The sequence below is a fragment of the Cololabis saira genome, chromosome 12 (assembly GCF_033807715.1).
Source record: "Cololabis saira isolate AMF1-May2022 chromosome 12, fColSai1.1, whole genome shotgun sequence".
In the NCBI taxonomy this organism is placed as follows: Eukaryota; Metazoa; Chordata; class Actinopteri; order Beloniformes; family Belonidae; genus Cololabis; species Cololabis saira.
In genome coordinates, this window is record NC_084598.1 from 17,039,484 (window position 1) to 17,066,485 (window position 27,002).

Consider the following 27,002-nt stretch of genomic DNA (forward strand, 5'->3'; position numbering starts at 1 on the left):
TATGAGATGGAAAGTCATAATTATGACCGTGGGGATATTTTTATTTTTAAAGCTAAGATTTAATTTCATTTCTTCCTTTTACTCGCGGAAATGGGCTTCCATAGGCTGTGGAGTGAAGTGAAACAACCTCCTTTTTTTTTTACTTTTTTCTTTTTTCATGGAGTATTTTTAAAAACATTTTGTTGCAATGCTTTTACAGTAAACTTTGTTTTAAAAAAAGTATTTCACTCAGATCTGGCCTTTGTGTGTCACCTTAAAAAATAGAAATACTACAGACATATTATTACTATATTACTAGGCCTACTACAGAATTAATGTTATTTATTTCATGTATTTCCTTTGGAAAGACAGACAGCAAGAAAGACGCTGGAAGTTGAAGCTCTGAGCCTTTTGGTCGCGGTAAGTGTTAAAGGAAAGTGTGATAATAATTTCATTTGGTGTTTTAAGAATAAAATAAAATAAAATATGACGGCAAACATTTTTCTTAACTGAAAATGTCATGGTAGGAAATAGCTATAGCGATATAGTAGAATAGCTTCTATGCTAGAGAAAATTATTGGCTAACAAAGGACAAACAACTGCCGTCTAATTAAGTCACGTGTTTTTAATTAAACGGTCAATTCATTTTTTCCTGAACACTTCTTGAATTTTGAATAATTCTGTTTTATTTTACGTTAAGCAGTTGTCTTCAGAGCCATATCAGTACTTTGAACTTAGACCTTTTTAGCAATTTGTAGCATGTTGGTACGTGATTTACAGGTATTCTGGAGCAGTAGAGGGCAGTAAAACACCAATACGGTGGACAAAGAGCAATACTTGGAGACAAATGCCTACAAATACCTCAACTAGCGGCGTCATCCCAAGCCCGGCTAGCTCAGTCGGTAGAGCATGAGACTCTTAATCTCAGGGTCGTGGGTTCGAGCCCCACGTTGGGCGCACATTTATTTTTCCATTGCAATTGAATTAAGCTTTCACTGACAAGTAGAACATACGATAGTAATGGTTAAATTTATATTTTTGCACTCTCGAGTTTGGATGTTTTTTCTTTTTGGCAAAACATTTAACCACTGGTAATATATATATAGGCTATATATATAGAGAGAGATGTAGATAGGTATGTATACACACATACTATTGATCACTTCTACAACAGTCTTAAATGATCAGTACTTGAATTTCAAGTCTTTTGTAGGGAGGACAATAGAAGTGCAAATTACACTAAGCTTCTTTTTACTGTGCTTAGGTTAACCATAACATTTAAATTATTTGTTTGGTTAACAAGCTTTGGACCACTCTATTATAAATCAGGGTTATCTAGCACCAACACAGAAATGCAGAGTTTACTTGAAATTTGAGTGTTATCTGTCTTCTTTCACATCAGAATGTAAGAGTGTAAAAGGTGGATATAATTTACAGTTTTAGCCAACTAATCCTCTTTTTATCTTCTTTTTGTCACGATAGGTTAAGAGCTGTAACCTCTCCTTTCTCTGGAAACGGCCAAGAGGGAGGGAGGAGTTTGAACAAAGGCCCTCTCCAAGTAAAAAAATGGAGGCTTGTGCAGAGAAGCCATGGTGTCCTGCTCCTAACACTCTACATGCTGCCAGTTCCTCTTACAAAGCCATCATCTAAGACAACTACCGCCAGATTCTACTCTTGGAAGCTTCATAACATTGTCATACTGGGTTTGTATGTCAAAAATGCAAATATTAATCATGTAATTTTGTGGTTTTAGATGTTGCTCTCCGGTTATTTTTCGTCCTCTGTCTCTTACTCTCACAGTGCTGCCCCTGCCTGCACTGAACAAAGATAATTACTCAGGAAACATTTTGGCCAATCAGGTGCGGCCTTCTATCTTGCCTGTGAGGAAAGCGACCAGTCAGGAGCTGGCTAACATTGCTGGGGCCTGATCGCCTTGCCTGAAGAGCAGAGGCTTCCCCGGCTGAGGGCTGAGAGTGTCCTCCATGTTTTATTAGTGTTGACATAACAGTGTGTCAGGCAGCCATGCATCCACAGAGGTAAGCTCTGTCTTTTTTATCTCAACCTTCCGATAACAACATGGCCTCCTTGTTGTCGTGGTGCTGACTGTAGGTTTCCAGTGACGAATGTGCACACCTTAAAGTCAGTTTGGTTAGGAGGAGGAGGAGCTGGGGCGGATTGGAGGCCTCGTCAGGCCTCTGTGCTCTACAGAGTTGAGGGTGAGGGGTTGGGTAACAACTCTCACCCTTGCTCTCTCTCTGTGTCTCAGGGTCACATGGGTGCCCCAGACAACCATGCTGCTGCATGGGAGACAAGAGTGAACCATGGCAAATCCTTTTTCCTTTTTTTTAAATAGCTAAATAGGGCTGGATTTAAAAATGACACCCACATATCTTCTCTGTAGTGGTAGTGTTGTGTTGTAGCCTGGCAGAGAAAGACTGGGGGGTGGGGGGCAGTCCCTTTATAAGTGGACCGGCTCTGTGCTGGTTTCTTGTCGTGTGCTAGGACTAGGGGAAAACACATGTGTTGGTTAGGAGGGCAGGGAGTACAAGGTAATGTTTTACATCTGTTTTTGGGGCATGTGTAAATATATATACATAAAAAATACTGAAATGTGTGTTTGATTATGAGTTTTAGGACACTGTTGTGTCCAAAAACTAAAGTTTCTCATCTTCGTGCTGCTCAGCAGATGAGCACACATACAACCCTTCTGCTACAAGGGAAACTTTGAGACATTCCAATTTAATCTTTGGATAAAATGTTAAAATACTGGAGTCAAAGGCCTTGAGGTTACTGCCCTGCCTTCTTCAGCTCCAATGTGAAACTGCTTCCTCCACTATGAGACAAGCAGTGGCCATTTTGCATTTAGTTTAGTCTTCTTCAGATAACTTTGCCCTCCTTTTTAGATCAGATAGCAGGACAAAGAAACAACACAAGACTTGTCAGGATTTATACGTGTTTAGTTTACATAATATTTAAAGGTATCAGAAGATGTAGGCGTTGCTATGTGGAAGTCTTGTGTGTTTGTTCGCTCTCTCTTCTTCCTGTTGCTACTCTGTACTTTGCTCCAGATTTTACATGGCAAATGGAAACAGAAGTATCACTAAGAATCAAAAGGACAGGTATTTGGTTTTTCCTTGTCAAATTAAAATTTTATGTATGAAACCAAACAAAGGTAAGGCAGGTTTTTTGTTTGTTTTTGTAAATTCAAACAGAAACAATTCAAAGTTACACTACATACATCAGAGCAAACTATTGTGAGACACAGTAAAATCAGAATTGGCACAAAAACCCTTTTACGGTTTGCTGTTTCATGTCTGGAAACTGTAAACGGGTCTGGATGATATGTTGACAGACCATAGCCAAAACACTGTGTTACTCCACATTATTAAAGCAATCTCAACAGTGCCAAAGAAACAAAGAATGATCTCACTCTCCTTTTTAATTCACATAAGAATGAGATGAGATGATTAACTGTGTAAAAACAAAAGTTTAGCATGCAGTATTCTACATTTGCGAAATGGGCATGTGGTATAAATATGACACTGATAGTTGTGTATATCAGCTATGTGTGCCATTTTGGTGTTGAGAACAAGTCATCAGGGCCTCTTTCATGATGATCCGGCCAGTAAACAGGGTGACAGATGTTAAGTAGCACAACCGTTGAGTTACGCAACACAATCACAAATCTAATCTGCCAAAAGGTCTCCTTTAAATCCCTCCTGGCTCATGCCGTGATAATAAAGAAGCGTACGTTTAACTGAAGAAAAGTAAATCGGGTAATGCAGGGGAGATCTCTGCATTGCAGCAAAAATTCCTTTCAGGAGGAAGAGGGGAGCCTGCGTGCTGTGATCTGTGTGGCATACTGCAATCCACCAATAATGTTCCAGCCTGTTGGCCTTCCAGCCAATCGCAGCCAGAGTTGAGGTTAAAGATTGACAATCAGAGGGAGAACAGCAGGGAGAGCAAGGGCCTTCTGGAAAATTCCACAGCCATCTTTGATTCACCCTTTACAGCCTTATATAAAATCCAGGTCAAATCTTTCTTTCTTACAGCATACATGGTACAGACTAGCAGTGCAGGGTGAGGATTCACACTAGAACAGACATATTTTCAAAGCATTTATGAAAATGTAGGGATCTGTGAGAGTGAAAGGTTAATAGTACACGTTTGTCTTAAGGAGATAAAGCAGTTAATCTCTGATTTTGTGTACTGTGCATAGTACAATGTTGTTGTTTTTTATTTTACTCCGTGGTACTAATCCCAAACGTTACCTATGGAAAATCCACTTCAGTATGGTGTTTGCAGTATTTTCAAATGATGTTGTTATGTATAAAACCAGTATATTTTGTTCTACATATATAGAACAGGCTTGTCAGGATCCGACGGTGGTTGTGCAGGCTAGGTTTGTATCGTAAATGACATCTAATTATTGTATGACAGCAGTGTTCACAGAGGAGGCGAGCCAAGATTGAACACATGGGGGGGAGGGGGGGTCGCAGACCAGTGCTTCTCACTCTGCTGGATTTCTCTGCGTTTCTGTGGTTGGCTGTGAAGGTTCGTCTTGACATAGCTGTGTGTTTTCTTGGAAATGTTGGATTGTAATCTCCACAGCTCTCTGGTCCTCCAGCATGGATGTGCCAGTGCCCGAGACGGAGCCTTGGAGTGGGGGATGGGGGGGACGGGGGGAGGGGAGCAAGCTGTGGCCTCCATTTTCTGTGACGAGAGAACCCTGCTCGTCTCTCACAGGGGTGGAATCTAAAGACACTGACTCAAGTGTTGTTTCCTTTTTGTCCATCAGGTACTACAGTACTTGCAGAAGGAAAGAGTGTTTTCTTGAACCTGGTCTCTTTGGAATATATCTCAGAATCTGCTGAGGATTTATTTGCCCAACTCTCCTTGTTTCAAGGATCATTTTCCTGATTTCAGCATGTCATGTGGATTGTTATAATTTTTTTTTGTACGTGTGTGTGTGTGTGTTTTCAACTACTGGCCTGCATGTTTGTCTGGCAGCAGTTTCTTGCCACTGATATTGAGCATGTTTAGGTGTAGGGTTGGTGGACTTGATTTTGCAGCTCTGGGCTTCAGAATGGTGAATGTTCTGTCTTTTCAGGGCTGCGGTCTCGCTGAGTGACTTGGCTAACATTTTCTGCTTTTCATGTGGGCCTCGTTTGTTCACTCAGTCCGGAACAGGAAGGCCCTGGAGGGGGGGTGTACGCGTATGTATGTGCGTGTGAGACTACTGGCAGGCTGTAACATGATACCCATGTGCTGTATATCTTGAGAAACTCTGTGGAGCTTGTTTCTGAGGTGGCGCAAGTTGTTTTTTGATTAATTCAAGATTTAGTTTGGAAAGATGTTTGTGACTACCACATCGAAAGAACAGAAGGTTGCATTGAGAAGACTAGAAACTACTGTCTGGCGGCAGTTTAGGTGATTTAGTTTGGCAAAATAACATTTGAACTAATGTTAAACAACAGGATAGTGGAAGAGACATCGCTATTGAATTTAAATCACCATAGGTGACTGAGTGGTGTGGATACCGTGTAAGATTTTGGTTTGTTATAGCTTATTCTGCCCATTGTTTGATGGGTGACGTCGATGCAATTAGCATTCTTTAGTAAAAAACAAACAAACAAAAGAAAACAATGGCACAATTGACCTTTTGAGCCTGAAAATCCATCATCTTAGCTAGAGTCTGGAAATGCAGCCAGAGCTATAAACTGGTCGAGTATGTGACCTGTCATGGGGTCCTGGGTGGGTTTTCTTCTCTTAGCTTGTAAATAAAGGCTACATCCTTGGAACCAGACCCTCTGTTGCTCTGACAAAGGAGGAGCCAAATATTCAAAGAACCTCATTTATTGCTAGACTCCCTTTTATTTTAATCCCTTTCTTTCTTGTTCCTCAAAGGAAATGAGATGCTTTGAAGGGGTAGGAGTGGAAAATTAGTTTTTTTTTGGGCACATTTCTTTCTTTTGCATTGATTAATTAAAAATTCTAAAAATAAATTGGATTGATTAAACATTGATTTTTTTCAGTTTGTCTAAGCAGATGTAAAAAAAACTTGATCATTCTAAATTATGATCTAGAAAAATTTCTGAATGTGAATTTTGTTTACACTTGTATGCATTCCATAAACTACAGATCTTTGTTTTCCACCAATAATATTTCCACACACCATGGTTTTAAGATTATTAAAGCAATTTCTTGCAATTCATCTCCAAGAAAGGACCCATCCTTTGGGGTTGCCCTGTTGTTAGTGAAGGGGCTTGACAGGTAGCAGAAACATATACTGTTGATAGCCGTGAAATCATAACTCCCTTTGGATTTCTTCTTACTACGAGGCTTCTATACCATTTGTCATGTGAAAGCACAGTGGACCAGCCAGGATCTAGTCAGACAGAAATCGTACAAAAACGGACACTTCTGAGGAGCAGGGATGCACGGTAGTAGCTAGATGGCCCAATGTGATGTTGTGAATATCAACTAGTGCTTAGCAGAGAGGAGGGTTGCCATGGTGATTGTTGCTATTCTCTCTCTCGGAACAGAATACATGTATTTTCTGACTTGATTGTCACTGAAAATAAGGATAGGGTTTGAACCTCTGTTTCGAAGTCAGAGTGGTAAAAGCAAATGAAAACAATAACAGTGGAAACCAGCAGAGTCCCTACTGACAGATCCTCTGGGACCCTGGTGCCTTAGGTGCTGTTCCACTTGTTTACTGTTATGCTGATATGGTTTCTGAACACCCTCTCTGACTTTGTGTTTGCCCCTCTTCCTCTGCGTCTGTGTGCTCATGTTCGTGGCTCTGCAGTTTGGCTGAGGAGGAGATAAAGACAGAGTCTGATGTGGTAGAGGGGATGGACGCATCTGTGCGATCCAAAGGTAAGTCTCCAAGGCTGAGAACCTCTCATTACGTGCCAAACATCTTGGTTTAAGAAAAAAACATAGAGGTCATTTACTCTTTTTTGAGATTAGAGTTAAATATATTTTGCTGGGCTTTTCAGACTGCAAGAATCTGATTGTTTATGTCAAGAGTTAGGAGAGAGTTTAGTAAATTCAGGGGGAGTCTTCTTGCCATTTGTTACAATCATGTTTATTTCATATATTACATTTTTTAAATAAATCTTTTTAGGATTGGCATTATTGCTGTGATGAATGGATCTAAATTACATTGCGGTTGCAAAATGCAAGCTGTGAATCCACTGTATGTCTCAGCAGATGCTGAAATGCTTTAAAGATCCTGTCATGTCTTGGTTCTCATTCTTATAATTGTTTGTTGATTCTCATCGCCACAATTTTTCTTTTTATTTTAACTGTCAACCTCACCTGTGCTTTTAATCCTTTTTTTTTTTAAATGCATTTGTAGGAGATGAGTGTTATGAATAATTTGAGCCTCCTGCTGTGTGTTGTTCGTATGCATCCAGTTCCCGATCCACCAGGATCAGCAGAACGATCAGTGGTATCACAGAAGCGAAAGGTGTCAAGTCCCACCCATTCCTCCAATGGACACTCTCCCTCTGATACTTCCCCCAGTCCTCTAAAGAAAAAGAAAAAGCCAGGGGCTGTGAACTGTCACAACAAAGACCAGGTAAGTACTGCACTATGCTTGTTACAAATCCAGCATGGTGTGAAGGCTGCAGTCCATATTTGTGTCCAAACGACATTTAAAAAAAAAAAAAAAAGTAGCCTACATCCACACTAGTGTTTCAGCTCCGTTTCTCCTTCCACATGACACAACCATCCAAAGTCTCTAGTCATGTGCACATATTTGAGAACAGGCCAAAAATGTTGCAGATTGCTCTTGCAAAGCTTTCCTACTGTGCATGTAGGCAGTTGTATAAGTATTAAATGCATAACAGCTGATACCAAGGACAACAAAGCCTAGAGCAGCTCTGGCTCCATCCGCACGAAGACAAGCGCAGGCCTAAATGCAAAAGTATTTTATAAAACCAGCGTATCATCCATACGAAGCCGAAGGTCTGTAAATGATCATTTTTGAAACCAAGTTTCTGAGTGGAAAGATGAAGACTCTATTTTCGTGGCTCTGTTGTTAAGGCCTCTCCGTAACTTTTCTAAAACGCTTGAATCGTGGCCGCACTTCTTCAGAAACATGCGGGCGCCACACAGAACATGACAACAATAATAACGTCGTACGGCATCGGTTGTTTGCTCCTGAACCTCTTGACCCTACTATCGCTATTACAGCAAAATGTACTTCTTCTCCAGCAGCAGCTCAACCTCGTCATCTGTCCAAACTAAACTCGTACCGGCTCGGCCACTCGTACTTGCCGCCATTTTCTCCGTTTACAGATTTCTGCACAATGTTTTGCCGCCTGTTTTCGCGTGTTTCCATCATAGCATCACAGTGCCACTAACTGGGCTCCTGGCATGTATTTATAGCGTTTCCGAGGGGCTTGATAACATCCACTTGAATGCACACATATACGGATACATCTCCGTCTTTTACGAAGAGCGTTTTTGAAATTATAAGTGATTCGTCTTCATATATCCTCTGTCCTCATGTTGCTTACACTATCATTAAGAAGTGTCTGCGAGTTATCTTCCAGTTATGGTCACAGCATATGGGCAAATCAGGGAAATTAATTTAGAGAAGCAACCATGAAGCAAGTCGGTCTGATGTGTTTACGTGTCCACATTAGACCAAAACCGACGTATTTATAAAGTGAAATGGGATCCAAAATGTTCAGATTTAGGGTTGAATTCTATGGATTACTTTAGATACCAGGTGTAAACCAAGTAAAAGTGTCCGTTGTGTGAAACCAGATTAGTGGGGATATAGTCTGAGAGTGCTCCTTGATGGCCTCATTAAGGAGCAGCCTCTTTTCTTCTTTTTGTGTCCAGACTGCAGGCATAGAAGGGTTATTTTATTTATTTATTTATGTTCTTGTAATATAAATGGAGTGATGGACCGAGACAGCAGAAGTTAAACCCCTAACTGTAGCGTCAGAAGCAGCCATTCCTAAATCCCAGTATTACCATTGATAACATTTGCTGTGTAAACAAGAGCTTAACATTAGCCTTAAAAATGATCAAAACATAGATAATGCACCAACATGGAACAGCTGTACTAACATGAATCTATATTGAACTGACCTCCTACTCACTATTCTGTTTGCAAACATACCCTCAAGTCCTTGGAACTGCTTGGTCCAAAAGGGTTTCAATGTAAATGTGCTAAAGGATTAGTGTTGTGAAAGCATAGTTGAATCTAATACAATTTGGATTTTTGAGTTCTTGATCACTTTTAAAATATCATGTTCAGTGGTCTCTTGGTTTCAGTTGTTATGTCATTTGTTACTTAGTTATTAGCCTTGTCAGTGATCCTTTTATTCTCAGGCATATTTTGCGCGATATGAAACGATAGTTATAACAGCATATCTAGTATTTGACTCATACCTTTATCCCTTCACGGTAATATGATGGTATTTGTTTACATTTTAAGCACTAGAGTTGAACATGAACACTGTAACTTGTGTAAACACTGACTCACTTGGCTTGACTGTGAAACCAAAATGCACGAGTGTCTCTTGATCCAGTAATATAGTAAGAGTAATATTCCACTGAATTCAGAAAACTACTCCATGCACTCTGTATACCAGAATTTGACTTAAAATATTATTGATTTAATTTGGATCTGCTATATCTTTAGATTTTTAGATACTCATTTTATTTGCTAAAACAGTTTTTTATGTTGCCTTCATAGCCAATATAATGTGTTTCTTATCCTGCTTAACTCCCTTACTGCTGCCTTGTTTTTGTTGCATTGCACCTTTTTTGTGTTCCTGCGTGTTTTTGAAACCTCCCCCCTTGTTTCTCTTGCCTGCATTTCAGTCAGAGCTAAGACATGGTCCCTTTTACTATATGAAGCAGCCAGCACTCACCACAGACCCTGTTGATGTTGTACCGCAGGACGGCAGGAATGACTTCTACTGTTGGCTGTGCCACCGCGAGGGCCAGGTGCTCTGCTGTGAGCTCTGCCCCAGGGTGTACCACGCCAAGTGCCTCAAACTACCAGCTGAGCCCGAGGGCGACTGGTTCTGTCCAGAGTGTGAGGTATCTTGCTGAAGAAATGTGGGTGTATGTGTGTGTACGTGCACAAACTAGTTTTAGATTAAACCCTCTTAGTGGAAAGAATGGGATGCTGAAGCTGATCGTCTTCAGTCAGAGAGCACATTAATCAATAAAATCACCTGCGGACTCTTTGCCCTCCATAATATATTGTGATACACCCCTGCAAGCGTAATTATTGGCACCAAGAGAGGACTAAAGCTTAGACATGCCTATTTTCATATAGGGGTATTTATTGCGGTTTCTTTTTAGTGGCATATTTAACTATGCACAAGCTAAGAGGATAGCGTGTAATGTACATTTAACAAAAGTTCAAGTCTTATTAGTATCTGTTGATTCCTTGTGCTCGTTTTGTTGTTTTAATTATTTATTAATGTCATTATTAATGAATAATGTTTTCACGTTGCAGAAAATAACAGTTGCTGAATGCATTGAAACCCAGAGCAAGGCAATGACGATGCTAACAATAGACCAGCTGTCCTACTTGCTGAAATATGCTCTCCAAAAAATCAAACAGCCTGGGGTTAGTCCTGTTTTTATCATTTTTGCATGTCTGAGGCTACATTTTTTTGTGTTTTATATACAAAAGTTTGTAAAATGTACTAGATGAGACATCCAAATTTGGACATTCCCCCTATTTTTAAATTTTCTAAAATTTTTAAATGTTTTATATACATTTGTCTCTTTATCTTAATTGAGTAGACCGAGCCATTTCAGAAGCCCGTCTCTCTGGAACAGCACCCAGATTATGCAGAATACATCTTCCACCCCATGGACCTGAGTACTTTAGAGAAGGTACTGGTATTCATTTAATTGTAAGTTCTCATTGAAATTGGCAAAAAGGAAAAACTATATACATGCATAAATGATGCAAAGAAAATTGAAAAACATAAAGATGGATGGAAACACTTGCAAAACAGTATAAAATCCTATATTTTAAAATGGATGGATATATTAATAGAAATGTTGTGTGCTTGTTTTTATTTTTAATAGAATGTCAAAAAGAAAATGTATGGCTGCACTGAGGCGTTTCTCGCTGATATGAAGTGGATCTTGCACAACTGCATCATCTATAATGGAGGTTTGCAACTTTTGACACTTGTGAATACATATTCTAGAGATGGGACTAATCGATCTGATAAAATATTTGTATGGGGTACTGTAATGACAAGACTGATCAAAAAAATGTTATTCAAATTCAAGCCTTTCGTTTTTCATTATTGAAATAGACCTATTAATTTACTCCGTTCAGATGAACCATTCTTTGCTTCAGTTTAATTTAAGCATTGGATAAGTTTATTTCGTCTACAGTTTTTGCACTTCTAGCAAAATTTTAATTCAAAAATGACAGAAACCTCACTTCATATCATTATCAAGATTAAATCAGAACTCAAAGAAAGTGTGTTGTTGGTTCTTATAACTTCTATTGTTCAAACCTACAAAGAAAATCTAAAGTGAACTCGTGACTCTTTTCCAGGTAATCACAAGTTGACAGCGACTGCTAAGGTCATTGTCAAGATCTGTGAGCATGAGGTAAAGAAGTTCTCCTAACCCTGCGATGACAACATTTTTTGTCATTAAGTCTGATTTATGGATGACCTAAATCCTTTCTATCTAAAATAGCATTTTTACATTTTTAGATGAATGAGATTGAGGTGTGCCCAGAGTGCTATGTTTCTTCATGCCAAAAAAGGGACAACTGGTTTTGTGAACCATGTGTAGGTGTTTACATTTTTTTGAAGTACCATAATTACACTGAATGTATGCATTTTTGTTTGGACTTCAGACGCACTTTATTTTTTACTGCTTTTTTTTTTCTTTCTTTCGATTAGAGTCAACCCCACCCGCTGGTCTGGGCTAAGTTGAAGGGCTTTCCCTTCTGGCCAGCAAAAGCACTTCGAGAAAAGGATGGGCAGGTAGATGCACGCTTCTTTGGACAACATGACAGGTGAAATAAACTTTTGGCAGTAGGAATTTGGCTCTTTTGTACTAGTTGATTTAGTAAATGCATCTTCTCATTTATAATTCTTTGGGATGATTGTAATTTTTCCTGCCCTTCCATGTAGGGCCTGGGTTCCCATCAACAACTGTTACCTCATGTCCAAAGAGATCCCATTCTCTGTAAAGAAAACAAAGAGCATTTTCAACAGCGCCATGCAAGAGATGGAGGTCTATGTGGAAAATATTCGCAAGAAATTTGCAGTGTTTAACTACGCACCCTTCCGCACTCCTTATACGCCCAACAACCAGCTTCAGATGCTCTTAGACCCCTCCAATCCAGGTGCTGGTACAGTTAAATCAGAGAAACCAGATAAACTCCGCTTCAACTTTGATATGACATCATCCCCTAAGATGATCCTCAACAAGAGTTCCACAGCCAGTAGCATGAGTCGGCGGGTGTCGATGACAGACATGCCTAGGTCTCCGATGAGCACCAACTCCTCGGTTCACACGGGATCAGATGGGGAGCAAGATACGGAGAAGGCCAGCAAGAATCCTGCTTTCCATTACAGCACTGGAGAGGAATCAATGGACTGTACTGGTAAATGTATTTATTTGACTGCGTTGAGTGTCCTGACCCCTATGAAACATTATACGGGTAAGGACAAAATGTATTAAATGTATACGTTTTTTAATTAATATTATTATTATTACTTTTTTTTTTATCTTGTAATTATAGCATCTCCTGTCTCAGGGAAAATGGGTCCAACTGGCAGTCCAAAGTCCCTGACCCCTGGGCTGGTGCCTAAGCAGGAGAGGACTCCAGGAACAGGCAGCATCCTCAATCTCAACCTGGGTCAGTATCACAAATCAAAACTGATATTGTATTTGTCATCACGAAGGCTAATGAACAACATACCATTTTTGTTATGTTAATTAAATCACAAATATGTCTTTAACGAAAGATCGAGTGAAGGCTGAAATGGATCTGAAGGAGCTGAGTGAGACTGTGCAACAGCAGCAGCATCAACAAGCCCCTCCTGCTACCGTTGTCACCCCTAAGAGACCCATCAGGAGTCTGGACAAAACTATTGAAAGCTGCAAAGCTCAACTGGGTACATATCCAGTTTCTAATTTCAATCATGTTCACTAATTATAATGTGGATTCTACACCATTAATAAATGCTAAAGCATTTTAGATTTCAGATTAGCTTTGGTCAAAACATTTCTGAATTGTGACATGATGTAGCTGCTACTATATGGGGACAGGTTGGATAACTATGTCAGTTAATTGTTTATGGCATTGTTCAAAGAAGACATTAATGGTTATTCTGATCTCCATGAAAATTAAGTTTTTTTTTTTCTTTTTTTTTTTCACCAGGAATTGATGAAATTTCTGAAGATGTGTATAAAGATGTGGACCACTCTGACACTGAGGACTCTGAGAAATCTGACTCAAGCGACAGCGAATATCCCAGTGATGAGGAACACAAGCCGAAGAGCTCTGCACAGGATGACAAAGACAAAGTAGAGAAGAAAAAGTCCAAAGTGAGCACAGAGGTGGAAAATGAGGAAGGAGTTACAGGGATGGGGGATAAAGCCACCTGTCTACCCGTGCTCAAAGAGAAGCAGGGCAACAGTGCCTCAGATAAAGATCTCCAAGACAAACCCAAAACACCTCAATCTCAGCCACTCACTGAAAAACCAAAAGCCTCAGAGGAGAGCAAAACAGCTGCTGCTACTTCAGTGGGTGAGCAAGACTCTGATTCAGAAAGAGAACTTGTTATTGACCTGGGAGATGAGCACGGAGGTCGTGAATCAAAGAGGGCAAAAACAGAGCTGGGGTCTTCTGTTGCCATACCAGGAAAAGAATCCAGTGTTACCAAGTCAGAAGGTGAGACCTGTTTTAATTAACCTTTTCCACTTAATCCTGCAATTGTCTTGCTTGACAGGGCAATCGGTGAAAAATAAAACCTTTGCATCATAATGCATACATTCAGTGAGATGCATGTCTGAGGGTGTCACAACTCCTCTCCAGTACATCTTAATATGATCAGCCACACTAACCACGTTTCCATTTCAGGTTTGGCTGCATTTCCATTGGTTGCTTGTTATGTGACAAAGATCAGTTTTCGTCCCTTTCAATAAAAGTATCTAAGAATAATGGTGATGGATCTCCACAACCTTTTTGAGAGGTTAATTTTTATATCTGCAACTGCTCAAGCTGCCATTATTTTTACTTGAAAAAGGCAAGACATCTGGGTTTTCTGGGAGGTCAAAGACCACAGTTTAGAATGACTCATGAGCTCTGTGAGGCAATAGCTTCTTTTGTTGCGCCTCCTACTTCATGCTCAAAAAAACAAGTTTCTGTAGAAGAAGATTCATCAGAATCAGAATCTCTTTATTGGCCAAATGTACAATGTACACAGTGATGTTAGCTGGTGTAACAGCATCCCTTAACATTAAATAAAGGTTCAATTGACAAGAAAGAAAAGAAAAACAATCTATACAATTTAGAAAGAAATAAAACTCAGGAGGGAAATGGCCTGGGGAAAAAAACCTGTTTAAGGTTCTGGTGGTTTTGGTCCTGATGGACCTGAGCCTGGGACTGAAGGAAGAGTTGTGAGCTTGATGTGAGGGATCCCCCACTATCCCTCTAGTCCTCTGCCTGGATCTGGCCTCACGCCTCATCATTTGACCTGCAGATGTGATAAGTTCCCTTTTGCAGCTGGATTAAATATTCTCTTTTTTTTTAAATCACCCAGAAAACCACCTCCTGCAAGGATAATAACACACTTTTGTGAAATATAGAAGTTTTTTGCAGAATGTGCTTGTTTCTAGGAGGCATATTTTCTTTTGGCAAGTCAAGCCTGTACAAATTGCAGTGGTCATGAAAACTAACCTTTTCTCATAATTCATTTCTAATGCCAAGTTCAAACGAGCCAACAGAATACACAGCAATCATTATATTGTGCATATAACACATTGTACATGTCTAGTAATTTGGAGTTGACACGTAGCGCCACACTCGAACCCTGGCTTGTTTGTTCTTCATCAAGCATTTACAACTGTTACATAAACCATTCATGAGCAGTGTCTCTTGTCATTAATGTTGTAATCTTATATACATAACTCCTAGGGAATCAACCTGTTTTACCAGTTTGTTGAAGAGAACTCCTAATAGCACCTTTTCTCTGTCATGATATTGCACACCAAAAGTATTAAAGAAGGATATTTAATGGTAGTTCTTTTGACGTTTTCTCCCTCCTTCGCCTCAGCCCATTCTCTTGAGCTCACATCGGCTCCAGATCCTTAAGGAGATGTCCTTTTTACTCACACAGTTGTTTTGGTATTTTACTGGCAAAGAAATTAAGATAAGTACATTTTGCCCCTGCAACAGACCCTTCTTTAAACGTTGTGAAATTATCATTTACATTTTTCAGTTTCAGTTGTAAGCTAAGGCTTACAATAGTTTACCATTCTAGAAATGACTCTTTAAACCGCTTAGCCTACTGTACATCTGCAGGTGAAGTTTGGAGCTGCCTACAAAACAATTTCTACTTTGTATACTCTTATTGAGATGCGTCACTGTAAGGAAATGAGTCATGAGAAGATCTGGAAGATGAAGAAAACTTTCAGATAAAACCACACAGAAAGGCAAAGCAAAACTATATGGTTACAAAGGGGCTACATGAAGATTTAGTTCATAGGAAAGTAGTTTTTACTAATTCTGTGGCGCAGCTGGGTGGCACAGTGGTTTAAGCAAGCAGCCCATGTACTGAGGCCACAGTCCTCCTGCAGAGGTCACAGGTTCGAGTCCCGGCCTGTGGCCCTTTGCTGCATGTCGTCCCCATTTTCTCTCTCTCTACCCACTTCCAGTCTAAACTCTGAATAAAGGCCACTAGAGCCACAAAATCTTTAAAAGAAATTAAAAAGTCTTTCTGTGAATATTCAACCTGAGAGACTATAGTGACGGCTAATAAAATGATCATCAGTCATATGGGCTGTTGAACTGTAAAAGTACATCCTTTCATTGAGAAGCGAGCCCCAAACCCAATTTGTCTTGGTCCACCAAATCTCTGTGAAATTCCTGTAAAATGAGACCAAAATGTCAATTTGAAATAGTTTTGTTTCTTTTGTTTCGTTTACGTGTTTTTGGCATTAAAGCACAAAATATAGCAATCCTAAATGTCTAACGCTTATGGATTAGTAATTGTTTTCTTTCTACTCAGGTAAACTGCCTTCATCAGGTGCATCGGTTGCATCAACTCGAGAAGCTGTATCCAACCAGAAAGACTCACAGCAACCTTCTGTTACATCGGGACTCAACGTTGTCTCCACTGCAGCGTCTGGTCAGCCCAGTGCTACGACAACTACCAGTGGACCTACCAGTGCTCCTTCTGTCTCCACAACAGCCCCAGCAACTGCAGCTGTAAAGAAACCGCGTCCACTACTGCCAAAAGACGCGGCTCAGGCTGTGCAGCAGGCAGTCGTCTGGAGTCCGACCAAATTTCCAACATCATCTCAGAAGTGGCATATGCAGAAGGTGCAGAGACAACAGCAGCAGCAACAGCAACAACAACAACAACCACAGCCGCAGCAGGGAGAACAGTCAACTTTGCAGACACAGTCTCAGAATCAGGTTCAGGTTCAGACTCGCAGCCCGCAGCAGCAGTCGCAACAGCAGAACTCCTCTTCCAGTACTCGTTACCAGACTAGACAGTCGGCCAAGGGTAAATACACCAGCATAATCATCTTTATGACAAAGAAAGTTTGTAATTAAAGATGTATGATTTCCTTTTCATTACTGCTACCCTGTTATCTACAGTACCTAAAGACCCTCCTCATAGTGCGTCGCCATCTACAGCTGGCCAGGCCACATCTGGCAGCTCCTCACTGATATCAGGAGACGTGCAGATCCCCACAGTCTCTGCGGATGTGGCAGCAGATATAGCCAAATACACAAACAAAGTAAGTCAGAATCCTCTGTTGTTTGAACAGTTGCACAGGTTAGGATTTTTCACTTGCGTCATGTGATATTAAAGATTTGAATATTATTATATTGAGGACTGGTTTTACTCTCACTCTGGTTTTACTATCAATTGCTGCTGTTTTTCTCTGGGTTAAGTATTTATTTGGTTTGATTTTAATTTTTTCCAACACTTTGTAGATCATGGACACAATAAAGGGGACGATGACAGAAATCTACAATGATCTTTCCAAAAGCACATCAGGAAACACGATTACTGAGGTGAACCCTGGTATTCAAATGATAAATATTTCATGTGTCTTACAGCAGTACAAAGGAGCTTTTGCAATGTGTTAGTTCAAGGGGTGCACCTGTAGGCACAAGAGGGTTTAGTTGTTTTGATAACACTGGCCTAGATTGAATCGTGTTTGGTCTATTAAGCTCTCATTTTCTCTTCAATCATGATGTTCTTTAGTCTCTTATTTGCTTCGTCACATTCTGTTAAATCATTGATACCATATAACAAAAAGAAGTTATCTAACGATACAGCTCAGATGAGACTCCACATTTATTTTTGTGTTGTTTTTATTGTTGAAACAGAAACTGGTATACAAGTCCTTTGTGCTGCCTTAACATGCTATACAGAAAAGTATAATCCCTGTGTATCCTTGCCACAGATTCGACGGCTGAGGATAGAGATCGAGAAACTCCAGTGGTTGCATCAGCAAGAGTTGTCAGAGATGAAGCACAATCTGGGTAAGTTCCCTGCTTCCAGGAATGTGTCACAACACCTCTGAGTTGAGAATAGAGAACTCTATAACTAGTCTCCACCGAACATGGTGTAATAGCAGACGTTTTTTTTCTGTGACATGTATCTTGACTTCATGTTCTTTCTGTGTTTATTGTCTATCTTAAATGCAGAGCTAACAATGGCAGAGATGAGACAGAGTCTGGAGCAGGAAAGGGACCGTTTGGTGGCTGAGGTGAAAAAGCAGATGGAGTTGGAAAAGCAACATGCAGTGGATGAGACCAAAAAGAAACAGTGGTGTGCTAACTGCAGAAAGGAGGCCATTTTCTACTGCTGCTGGAATACGAGTTACTGTGATTACCCCTGCCAGCAAGCACACTGGCCTGAACACATGAAGTCCTGCACACAGTCGGGTAACAAAGCTCTATTATGATTAAAAATGTTAATTCTCTGTCTGTGTGTCTGTTTTAGTGCTTTAGAGAGCACACCTTCATTTACACACATACAACACACATACAACTGGTCCAAAGCAGGTTCTTAAAATTAAGTAAAAGCCTATCCAGGTGACTAATACATACTAGTATCTATCGATTGATAGATTGCAGCCATCTTGGCAATAAGCTAGCCTGGAGCATTCAGTTGTGGGTTCACAGAATTACAAGGAAAAAAGACATCAGCTGTGATTGTAGAGAGGCATTTGTTGCTACCCATTAGCCTTGAAAGGATTATTAAGCAATAATAAAAAAAAATTAAAAAAATTAATTCAATATTGTACTTGGAGAAAAACACCAGACAGCTCCCAAAACCCAACAGTTGCACACATGTCCCCACAAGCCTGAGTTAGCATGTTAAACTTATAGTTCATAATATGGCAGTTAGAGAAAGTGCCCTTGTAAGAGGGTTTTCAGGAGTGTCCTCTCTATGAACAACGTGGCAGCTCAGCTGAAGTTTGCAAAAATCCATTTCAATAAACAAGACTTTTGGAACAATGTCGTTTGGGTACACATGAAAAAAGTGGGGATTTGAGCATATTATAAAATGCTGTGTTGGTTTTGGGTTTGGTCTTCAGTCACATGACCTGGGTAACTCTGAGTCAACCATGAACTCTTCTGTAGACCAATATATTCTACAGTCGAATCCAAGTTTTGCAGCTAAAGCTTGGATGAAACTGGATCATATAGCAGGAGAATGAGGCAAGCATGCCATGAACAGATAATTCTTCCATTATTGGGTATATCGGAGGCTGTTTTTTCCTAATTTCAAGACCTCCAAGTGTTTAAAACTGCATACTATGTTATTTGCGTGTACGGACTTTTGAAAAACATGTTTTCCAGTGGGCACTTGACCAGTCTATCTGACTGGTCTTCCATGATGCAATGAGTTGTTTGCTCTAGCACAATCACTTATCTCAACCACTTGGCTAGTATGCAGTACACACATACTATATGTATATTATTTATATGATTTGATTTTTTTTTCTGTTATATTTTTACAACTGTAATTTTCTTTCCTCTACACTGCTAACAACACGCCTGTTCTCATGTTATATTTTGCTTCTTCTACCAGCAACAGCGCCACAGCAAGAGACAGAGCCCAACTCGGATCATTCAGCAAAATCATCGGGCCACTCCCCTGCCACACAGACCGTGCCTTCTGGTACAGGATCGATATCGGATAAAAGCAATTCACCCACATTCATGGACAAAAACAAGGACAGTGCTGGTGTTACTGTGACCTAACTGCTTCACTACAGGCACATTTGGTGCAGTGACTATGGTACACATGACCTTGAACTCTGCTTGAAGGCCTGCACCTCTGTGACAAATCATTTGAACCATACCCCCCCCCCCATTCCCATTTGCTTGGTGGAGAATTTTTGGTTTACGCCTTACTTTCAGTTTTCCACATTTGTGTCCAAGTCACTTCACCATGTGAAAATAGTCTCTTGTGAGAAATAAAATGTGAGACTATATCTTTTCATTCTGTAGTTTTTGTGTTATAGCTCTTTTTCCACTTTGTCGTCCCTAAGTAAGATTGTATCACCACAAAATATTTTCAACATTATCACTTTCAATGCTGCTTCATACAACCTTTTTTTTATTTTTATTTTAAACATAACATATTTTAAACATTTTGTTGATTGTTCTCCATATTGTGAGACACGACAACTGAAGCAACCTTCAACGGATGATACACTTTTATCTAGGTACCATCAGAGATATTTTGGTTAAAAATTGCGTCTTTGGTTTAAACCGCTTTTGTTACGTGTCAATTGACTTTTTTTTCTGAGTAATGCTGGTTTAAAGATAACTTTTGATTAATGGTCTCCTCTATATTCATGGTTGCTTTTAATTGTCTCATACCAGTTTTATATTGTTTCATGTTGTACATCCCCACATAAATATATGATTTATTAAAAAGATGAAAAATTTAAACTGTACAAAGTTTTTGTAAGAAGATACCTGAACAATATTTATAGTGTTATACGTTTTTATAGTATGTTTATTGAAATCATATTTCTATGTGTCTAAAGAAAAAGGAAAAAAAAAACTTATTTGAAAATAAATTACTTCACACGAATATCAGCTGTGAGTGAAGTCCCTGTGTAGCTGGTTACCCAAAACGGATGTAAGTCCTGACAGACTGTATAAAAATTGGGTAAAAATAAACAGAAACGACATTTTGGACAGATATTTCCTGTGAGCATGTCTGTGTTGAGATTGTGTCCTGTTCTTGTTTACACATTGTACAATAAAAACACTTGCAAAGAAAAAATAAAATTGCAATTTTATATTTGGAACAGTTTAGCTGTAAATATGTGGAAACCCCAACTTCCTTCACTAACATAATATATAACTAATTCAGATTAAAGATTGTGTGTGTATTATAATTCTATTATAGCTTTACAACGGAAGTTACGTATATTTTTCTAAACCAACCCATGGCTCACATGATAAAGAAACCACGCTTGTAGCGACTTCAGAGATCTCGCGAGAGTTTGAATAGCAAGGCAAAGGAAATGGAGGTCTGCTAGCATGGTAGCTGATCCTAACTAACAATAACTGGAAAATAGTCATTTACGTCGAAGGTATGACATTCTTCTGTGTGTATCAGCATGCAGACATTAATTCCTCAATCGACATCGTGAGTAACAATTGGCTTTACAGGGTATTTATGTATTGCCAGCCAACATTAGCGGTTAGCACCTTAGCCTCGGAGAACAATGTATGTCCATTTCTCCAACAAAACTGCTCTACAGGATTAACTTGTCGGTGTCGACTGCATTGGAGGGCAACAACGTTACGTTTCCGTGTTTTTACAGCCCACTGGGGACTGTTGTTTCAATTCAGAAAGCGTGTTTCGGTTCTGTTTTCCCACTGAGTGTAAGTATGAGACATGTTTGAGTCCCCAGCCCAGGAGACATTATCACTCCAGATGACCAGTCTGCTCCAGTTCTGCTGTGGCAAGCACAGCCACTCTTAGACAAACACAGCAGCTAACAGATGCCAGATAACAATTGCACAAAATTAAAATAAAAAAGGTAGTGTATCAGCTTTACTCACAGGCTCAGTCTACATATCCTCTAATAAATAGATCAAAAGTCCATATTTGGGCATTAAACATGTCAATAACTAATAATAATCAATTACTCTTAGGTGAAGGTGATAATGGCAGCAGTGTACTTGGTTTGCACTGATCATTAATACATATTTAAAAAGATAAGGTGATGGAGTTGAGATCATGTGATTTTTCAACTTAATGAGAGTATATTATTCCCTAAAGGCAAATTTATTGCAATACATTTGATCAAGGAATTAAAACTATTATTAAAAATTAACTGAGACTTTGAATTGTGCAAGAAAGAGACACGGGGTAAATAGTTTCTGAAACATAATGACAATTAAAATTCTTTCATCTATAAACGCTGATGATGACATATATACACATATATAAGTGTTGGCAGGTTACATAGGTATACTCTCTTCATGGATTATATGGATGGGAACTCGGTAACAATTAAATACCCAGAGCACAAATCTTATTGAGTAATCCAGGGGTGGCCAACCCTGGTCCACACTCCTGCATGTTTTAGATGTTACCCTGCTTCAGCACACCTGATTCTAATTAATGGTCCTAATTAGCTTGTCATCAAGGTCTGCAAAACTCTGTTGATGACACAGGTACTTGGTGTGTTGAAGCAGGGTAACATCTAAAACATGCAGGAGTGTGGCTCTCGAGGACCAGGGTTGGCCACCCCTGGAGTAATCTATGAAAACACCGCCTGTTGTTAGCCAGCCCTGCAATGCCTTTTCCATCATTGCCCTATCTTCAGTTTTTTCCCTTCTGTATGGTATGATATGATATAATATAAGCTGCATTTCAACTAATCTCACAGTTTACATAATGCTTGGTTGAAAGCTTAACAAAAAACAGAAGTGCCTTCAAATGCACCGAGACAGTTTGTGAAGAATGAAGTAAAAAAGCTTCAACTTGATTGAATCTGGGCCAAGACTTGTGGATATCAGTATTAAAATCTAAATTATTAGACCCTTTTTATGAAATCAAACAAAACTTTTCCACGAAAATTACTATAATCAAAAGTATTTATAGTTTGGAACAAAGGCAAACCTCCACCTAGGCGATTCAAGATGTTTTACTAACCCTTTCTCACACACACACACACACACACACACACACACACACACACACACACACACTAGTTGATCAAGAGATACACTGGTATTAGGATGGACTGGATCCTTTTTTTCAGGCTCTCCAGGGGGTCTTTGCGGCGTATAGAAATGACACTCAACTCCATTTTACTGTTACAAACTATTTATTGAATGGCCAGTTGAAATGGCATCTTCAAGGCTGAATGTAAAACTAAATAAATAAAACAATAAATAATTCCTTCACGGAGAATCAGTGGCAAAGTTTGCACCCAGGCTCAGAGCATTAAGGTTTCGTTGTATGGAAATTCTTCATTAGGTGGCCCGTTGATGCTCAGCAGCATACAGGCTCCAAAGGGAACTTGATTATGAGTTATCTTAAGCTAATAAGTCCAAGACCATTTCTCTGGTATGTCGCTGCCTAATTTTCCAAGAGGACACCTGGTGCCTGACATGATGTCACTTTCAAAGCTGCGCTCTCCTGAGTAACCCCCCCCACACACACACACACACAAACAAAAAAAACCCACATTCAGAGCAAGGTAGTAGTCTGTGGCCTACCTTAGTAGCCCCTTTCACACAGAGATTCCGCAATATTGGTGTAAAGAAGTCCTGTCAATACGCCGCCTTTGTTGGTTCACACAGAACCATACAACGCCGGCATAACGCCGCTCCCGTCTGTAAATTCACACAGCATGCCGGCGTTCCGCAATCAGAGGCGTGACGACAGCGTCCGCGTCTAGTGGCATGCCGGCATGCCGGCTGTGTCATTCACACAGACCCCGTTTCGGCTCTGTGACTACCTCCGCTGCCGGCTTATTGGTGGGGCCACTTGGCCCCCCCATTCCGCCTCCGTGACTTTCACACAGAACAGCGAGGCGGCTTAAAGGCGCAACGTTCCCGCCTCGAACTGGCTGTGTGAAAGGGGCTAGTGTTTGCAAGTATCCGACCTAATGCAGGACTCATGTAAAAGTGGAGACATGCAAAGGTGGTGTAAGAAATTTAAAGGAGAAGACACTTAAACCTGGTAGCACTCTCTTGTGATGGTTCACAAGTTTTCTTGTCTCTTGATTGATCTTAGTTCACTCTTCCTAGGGAGTTATCCATATTTCATGTTTTCCAAGCATGGACATTAACCTTGAGCTCCCTCCACGGTTTCTGAAAAGGGTTGAGATCTGGCGTCTTGAGAGGGCCACTCCAGGACCTTGATTTTGGGATCCTCCAAGATGTTTTTTAACTTTAGACATATACTTCATGTCACTGTCTTTTTGGAATACTCGACTGCAGTCTGACGCAAGACTGGCATCAGGATTCTCTAAATCCTCAGAATATCAACACATGGCTGTTTTTACATAAACCCAAACAAGATGACCTTTGCCTGTAACAACAAAACAGTCAAACTTTCTTTCTTTTTGTCTTTCTTGCTGTCTTTCGATGAAGGTTTCTCCATACCTTTCCTCAACAAAAGTGGCATCCTTGTGCATCATCAGGCCAAATGACAGCCTTCCAAAACTCAGCTCTGTGTTTTAAATGTCCATTGATTTCAGTCTGGATTTGATGTGCATCCATATGACCTGTGGCTTTTGTCTTGATGATGACCTAAAAGGCATTAAAGAGCCCTCGCAACACTCTTCTGTGAAACATCCAGTCCAGAATAAGCCAATGTGGCAACAATCATATTTGCTGGCATCTGGGAATTCTTACTAGATCATTAGTCGTTTTTCTTTCCAAAGTTTTGAAAATCTTGGACTTTTTACAATGTCCACATGTTTAAAAGAATTTCACTCCATGTATTTTACAATAATGCAACATACAACTGATATTGACACAATGAAGCACATATGGCACTTTTCCACTAGTACCTACTCGGCTCTACTCATCTCAGCTCAACTCGGCCTGGTTTCTTTTCCACAACAATTCAACACTTTGAGCAGAAGTAGGAGGGTTGGAGTGAAGCTGCTGTGACATATTTGATTATGTGATCTAAACGGAGAAAACAACAACACTACAGATGTAGAACCTGGAGGAGATGATATATGTGCTGCTGGGTCTGTGATTTGTGTTCGATATCAAGTTAAAAAATGAGAGAAGCTTCAAGCAGCAACGCTTTTACATTTTTTTTAGTTTGTGTCGGCGCTGCTGAAAAGTCCGTTTGAATGACAGAGCTCCTGGTAGATCTTGTCGTTCCTTATCGCCCATCTAGATCCCTTTTTTTAATTCTCTCCTCAGCCACCAGGTTTATGAACATCTGCACTTCAGAGTTGGATCATGAAACAGACTTTTGCGCTGCCATTGCCTGTCGAATAAAATGAACAAGAAGCCCCCGTCAGAGTTACTCTTTCGCAGATGTCACATCCCCAGACGTCTGACTCTCAACCCCCTTACCAATCGTTGGCGTGTAGTGTGATGACGTCGGATGCAGCCCGACTCAGCCCGACTCAGCCCGCTTAGAACCTCGGCAGAATAGATACAGAAACGGTATCTATTCGGCACGTTAGACCCCTAGTGTGAAAGTGCCAAACTGAGGCAAGTCGGGCTGAGTAGGTTCTAGTGGAAAAGCGCCAATAAAAAATGGCAGTATAGCATTTCTCATCTGAAGGTGGAAGGCACTTATTTTGTGTGTATGTGTGTTGCACAACAAACTGATAACACATTTTGGTAGAAGTTTTGCTACATATTTATATGTATACATATTATTTTAATAATTATTTATCATCATTTTACAACTTGGCCAAGAATCATCTTGCCAACTTCAGAAGAACGTATCCGTTTGTACTGGGAAAGCCTACTTAAAATTGTCAAATAACATACAGAATTAAATATTAGTGGCATCACAACTTTTTAATATTCTATTCCATCAGTTATATATCACACTGCATTGTTTAATCACAGTCTGTGCATCCATCTGATTCATGGATTTTAAAACCTTCTTAAGAAGCTTCCCGGTTCCGGGCGCTGTTGATAAATGGCACATTCAAACTGTATTTTATCGCTCAAAGCATGATGTGAACATGCAGTGCATGTGGGAAAAGCTTAAACCTATAAAGATCATTTGCACATAAATACAGTTCCATGGGCTGGGTGCTGAAGACATTACAGCCATGCTTATACTCATTGTCTTATGCAGTATGATAGACATTTGCTTTAGTATCACTCTGCTAAACATTTTGTCTGTCTGAAGTCACAGCACAGATGTATATGCTCAACATTGTTGATTCTAACAAGATATATTTCTCATTGAGACGTCTTACTTTGGGCTGATGTTTACATCCATTCTCTCACATTTGAATATTTGATCATACATGGCTGTCATTTTATAGGACTTTTTGATGCATTCTCTCATCAAAACTAGGGCTGCACGATTCTGGACAAAATGAGAATCACGATTTTTTTGCTTAGAATTGAGATCACGATTCTCTCACGATTTTTTTCCAATATAAAATTTATTGCACTTATTACTTTAACTTTGCAACAGCTGAACAAAAATATAATAACAATAAACATCTCTTGTCTTCTTTACACAAACCTTTGAATAATTTAAACAATAATAACAATTTTGAACAATATTTGTTCCTCCCTGAGTTGAACACCCTTTCAGAAAGGGGACTTGTAACAGATCCTGTAGTTCTGAGGCAACAAATTATTCCTCTGGCTGCTTTTTGCTGTAACAGCTGACATTGAACATAAAAACAATAAACATCTCTCTTGTCTTTAAATAATTTTAACAATAACAATTTTAACAATATTTATGTGCAATATGTGTCAGGTGATGAGAAAGGTAGATGTTTCTCCAAATGTAATCCACAATCATTAACAAAATATAACAAACATGACAACATGATAGTTGACCATGACAGGACTACAACAACCTAGAACATAGGCTAGTCCTTTTTTTATGCAGCCATCTTTAAAATTTTTTTTTTTTTTTTTTTTTTCTATATAAATCGTCATTTGGAAATGAGATTGCGTTCAGGCATGAATCGAGATCGCAATTTTTTTAACGATTAATCGTGCAGCCCTAATCAAAACTACTTTTTTTTTTAATCTAACCCTTTGAATTAGAATCAAATAACATTGTTGTTTCTAGTTTTTACCTGACAAGCCCCTCTTTGGTGGCTTAGTGGAAGCCTGATGTCTGTGTCAAACACACTGTTGAAGGCAGGGTGAAGATATGAGTGACAGGGAAAGGGGGAAACAAGGGGGCCGATGACTATGAGTATGATTTTGACGCATACACCTAATCACTATAAATGATATTGCCTCATTGTATACTGTGTGTGTGTGTGTGTATATATAGACACACACGCAAATACATTCTTCCGTATCTACTAAAGCGCCCAGCCCCAGGACCAAGGTTAAAATGTTATTGGTTGTATCTTTGAAAAGTTCGCTTTTTTTTTTTTTTATTAGACGGGGTATAAAAAAAAATAACTGGATGGCTCCCTGGCTAAAAAACTGATTGCAAAGTTGATTTATTACAAAGCACACTTGAATTTAGTTTACAGACCCATTTTCCAATAGAGAGTGACAGGTGAATATACGTTTTGCACATATTAAAAACATTTGGGGTCTGCAACCATATATTTTACAGATATTCATGTTTTTT

The 27,002-nt window shown here is 39.6% G+C and overlaps 2 protein-coding genes and 1 non-coding gene across 14 annotated transcripts in view; all 3 read left to right on the forward strand.

Annotated features, from left to right (window-relative positions):
- The first annotated feature begins 863 nt into the window (after positions 1-863).
- Positions 864-936, forward strand: trnak-cuu (transfer RNA lysine (anticodon CUU)). The gene has a single exon. It is a non-coding gene; the product is annotated as a tRNA-Lys (tRNA).
- A 599-nt stretch (positions 937-1,535) lies between these two features.
- Positions 1,536-20,517, forward strand: LOC133456993 (MYND-type zinc finger-containing chromatin reader ZMYND8-like). Of its 9 annotated transcripts, none has more exons than XM_061735777.1 (21): positions 1,536-1,686; positions 1,780-2,015; positions 6,791-6,861; positions 7,404-7,567; positions 9,832-10,053; positions 10,478-10,591; positions 10,771-10,863; positions 11,062-11,149; positions 11,546-11,601; positions 11,709-11,786; positions 11,901-12,016; positions 12,135-12,610; positions 12,749-12,865; positions 12,975-13,124; positions 13,391-13,903; positions 16,242-16,742; positions 16,838-16,980; positions 17,180-17,260; positions 17,656-17,734; positions 17,900-18,139; positions 19,293-20,517. In XM_061735777.1, exons 2-21 carry the CDS (start codon positions 2,002-2,004, stop codon positions 19,463-19,465), a joined length of 3,489 nt encoding a protein of 1,162 aa, XP_061591761.1. In that variant the 5' UTR covers positions 1,536-1,686; positions 1,780-2,001; the 3' UTR covers positions 19,466-20,517. The 9 variants fall into 9 exon arrangements, with proteins under 9 accessions (XP_061591761.1, XP_061591759.1, XP_061591766.1 ...); XM_061735778.1 differs by having other exon boundaries at positions 1,538-1,682; XM_061735775.1 differs by having other exon boundaries at positions 1,537-2,015.
- Positions 20,518-20,725: 208 nt separating this feature from the next.
- The window catches only part of si:ch73-181d5.4 (death-inducer obliterator 1), a 32,655-nt gene continuing 26,378 nt past the window's right edge, over positions 20,726-27,002 (forward strand). For 3 of the 4 annotated variants that reach the window (XM_061735783.1, XM_061735785.1, XM_061735788.1), the window contains exon 1: positions 20,726-20,814. The gene's annotated coding sequence lies outside the window, so the exon portion shown is untranslated. Of the gene's footprint in view, positions 20,871-27,002 lie in introns of all 4 variants that reach the window. The other variant, XM_061735784.1, reaches the window with a different exon arrangement.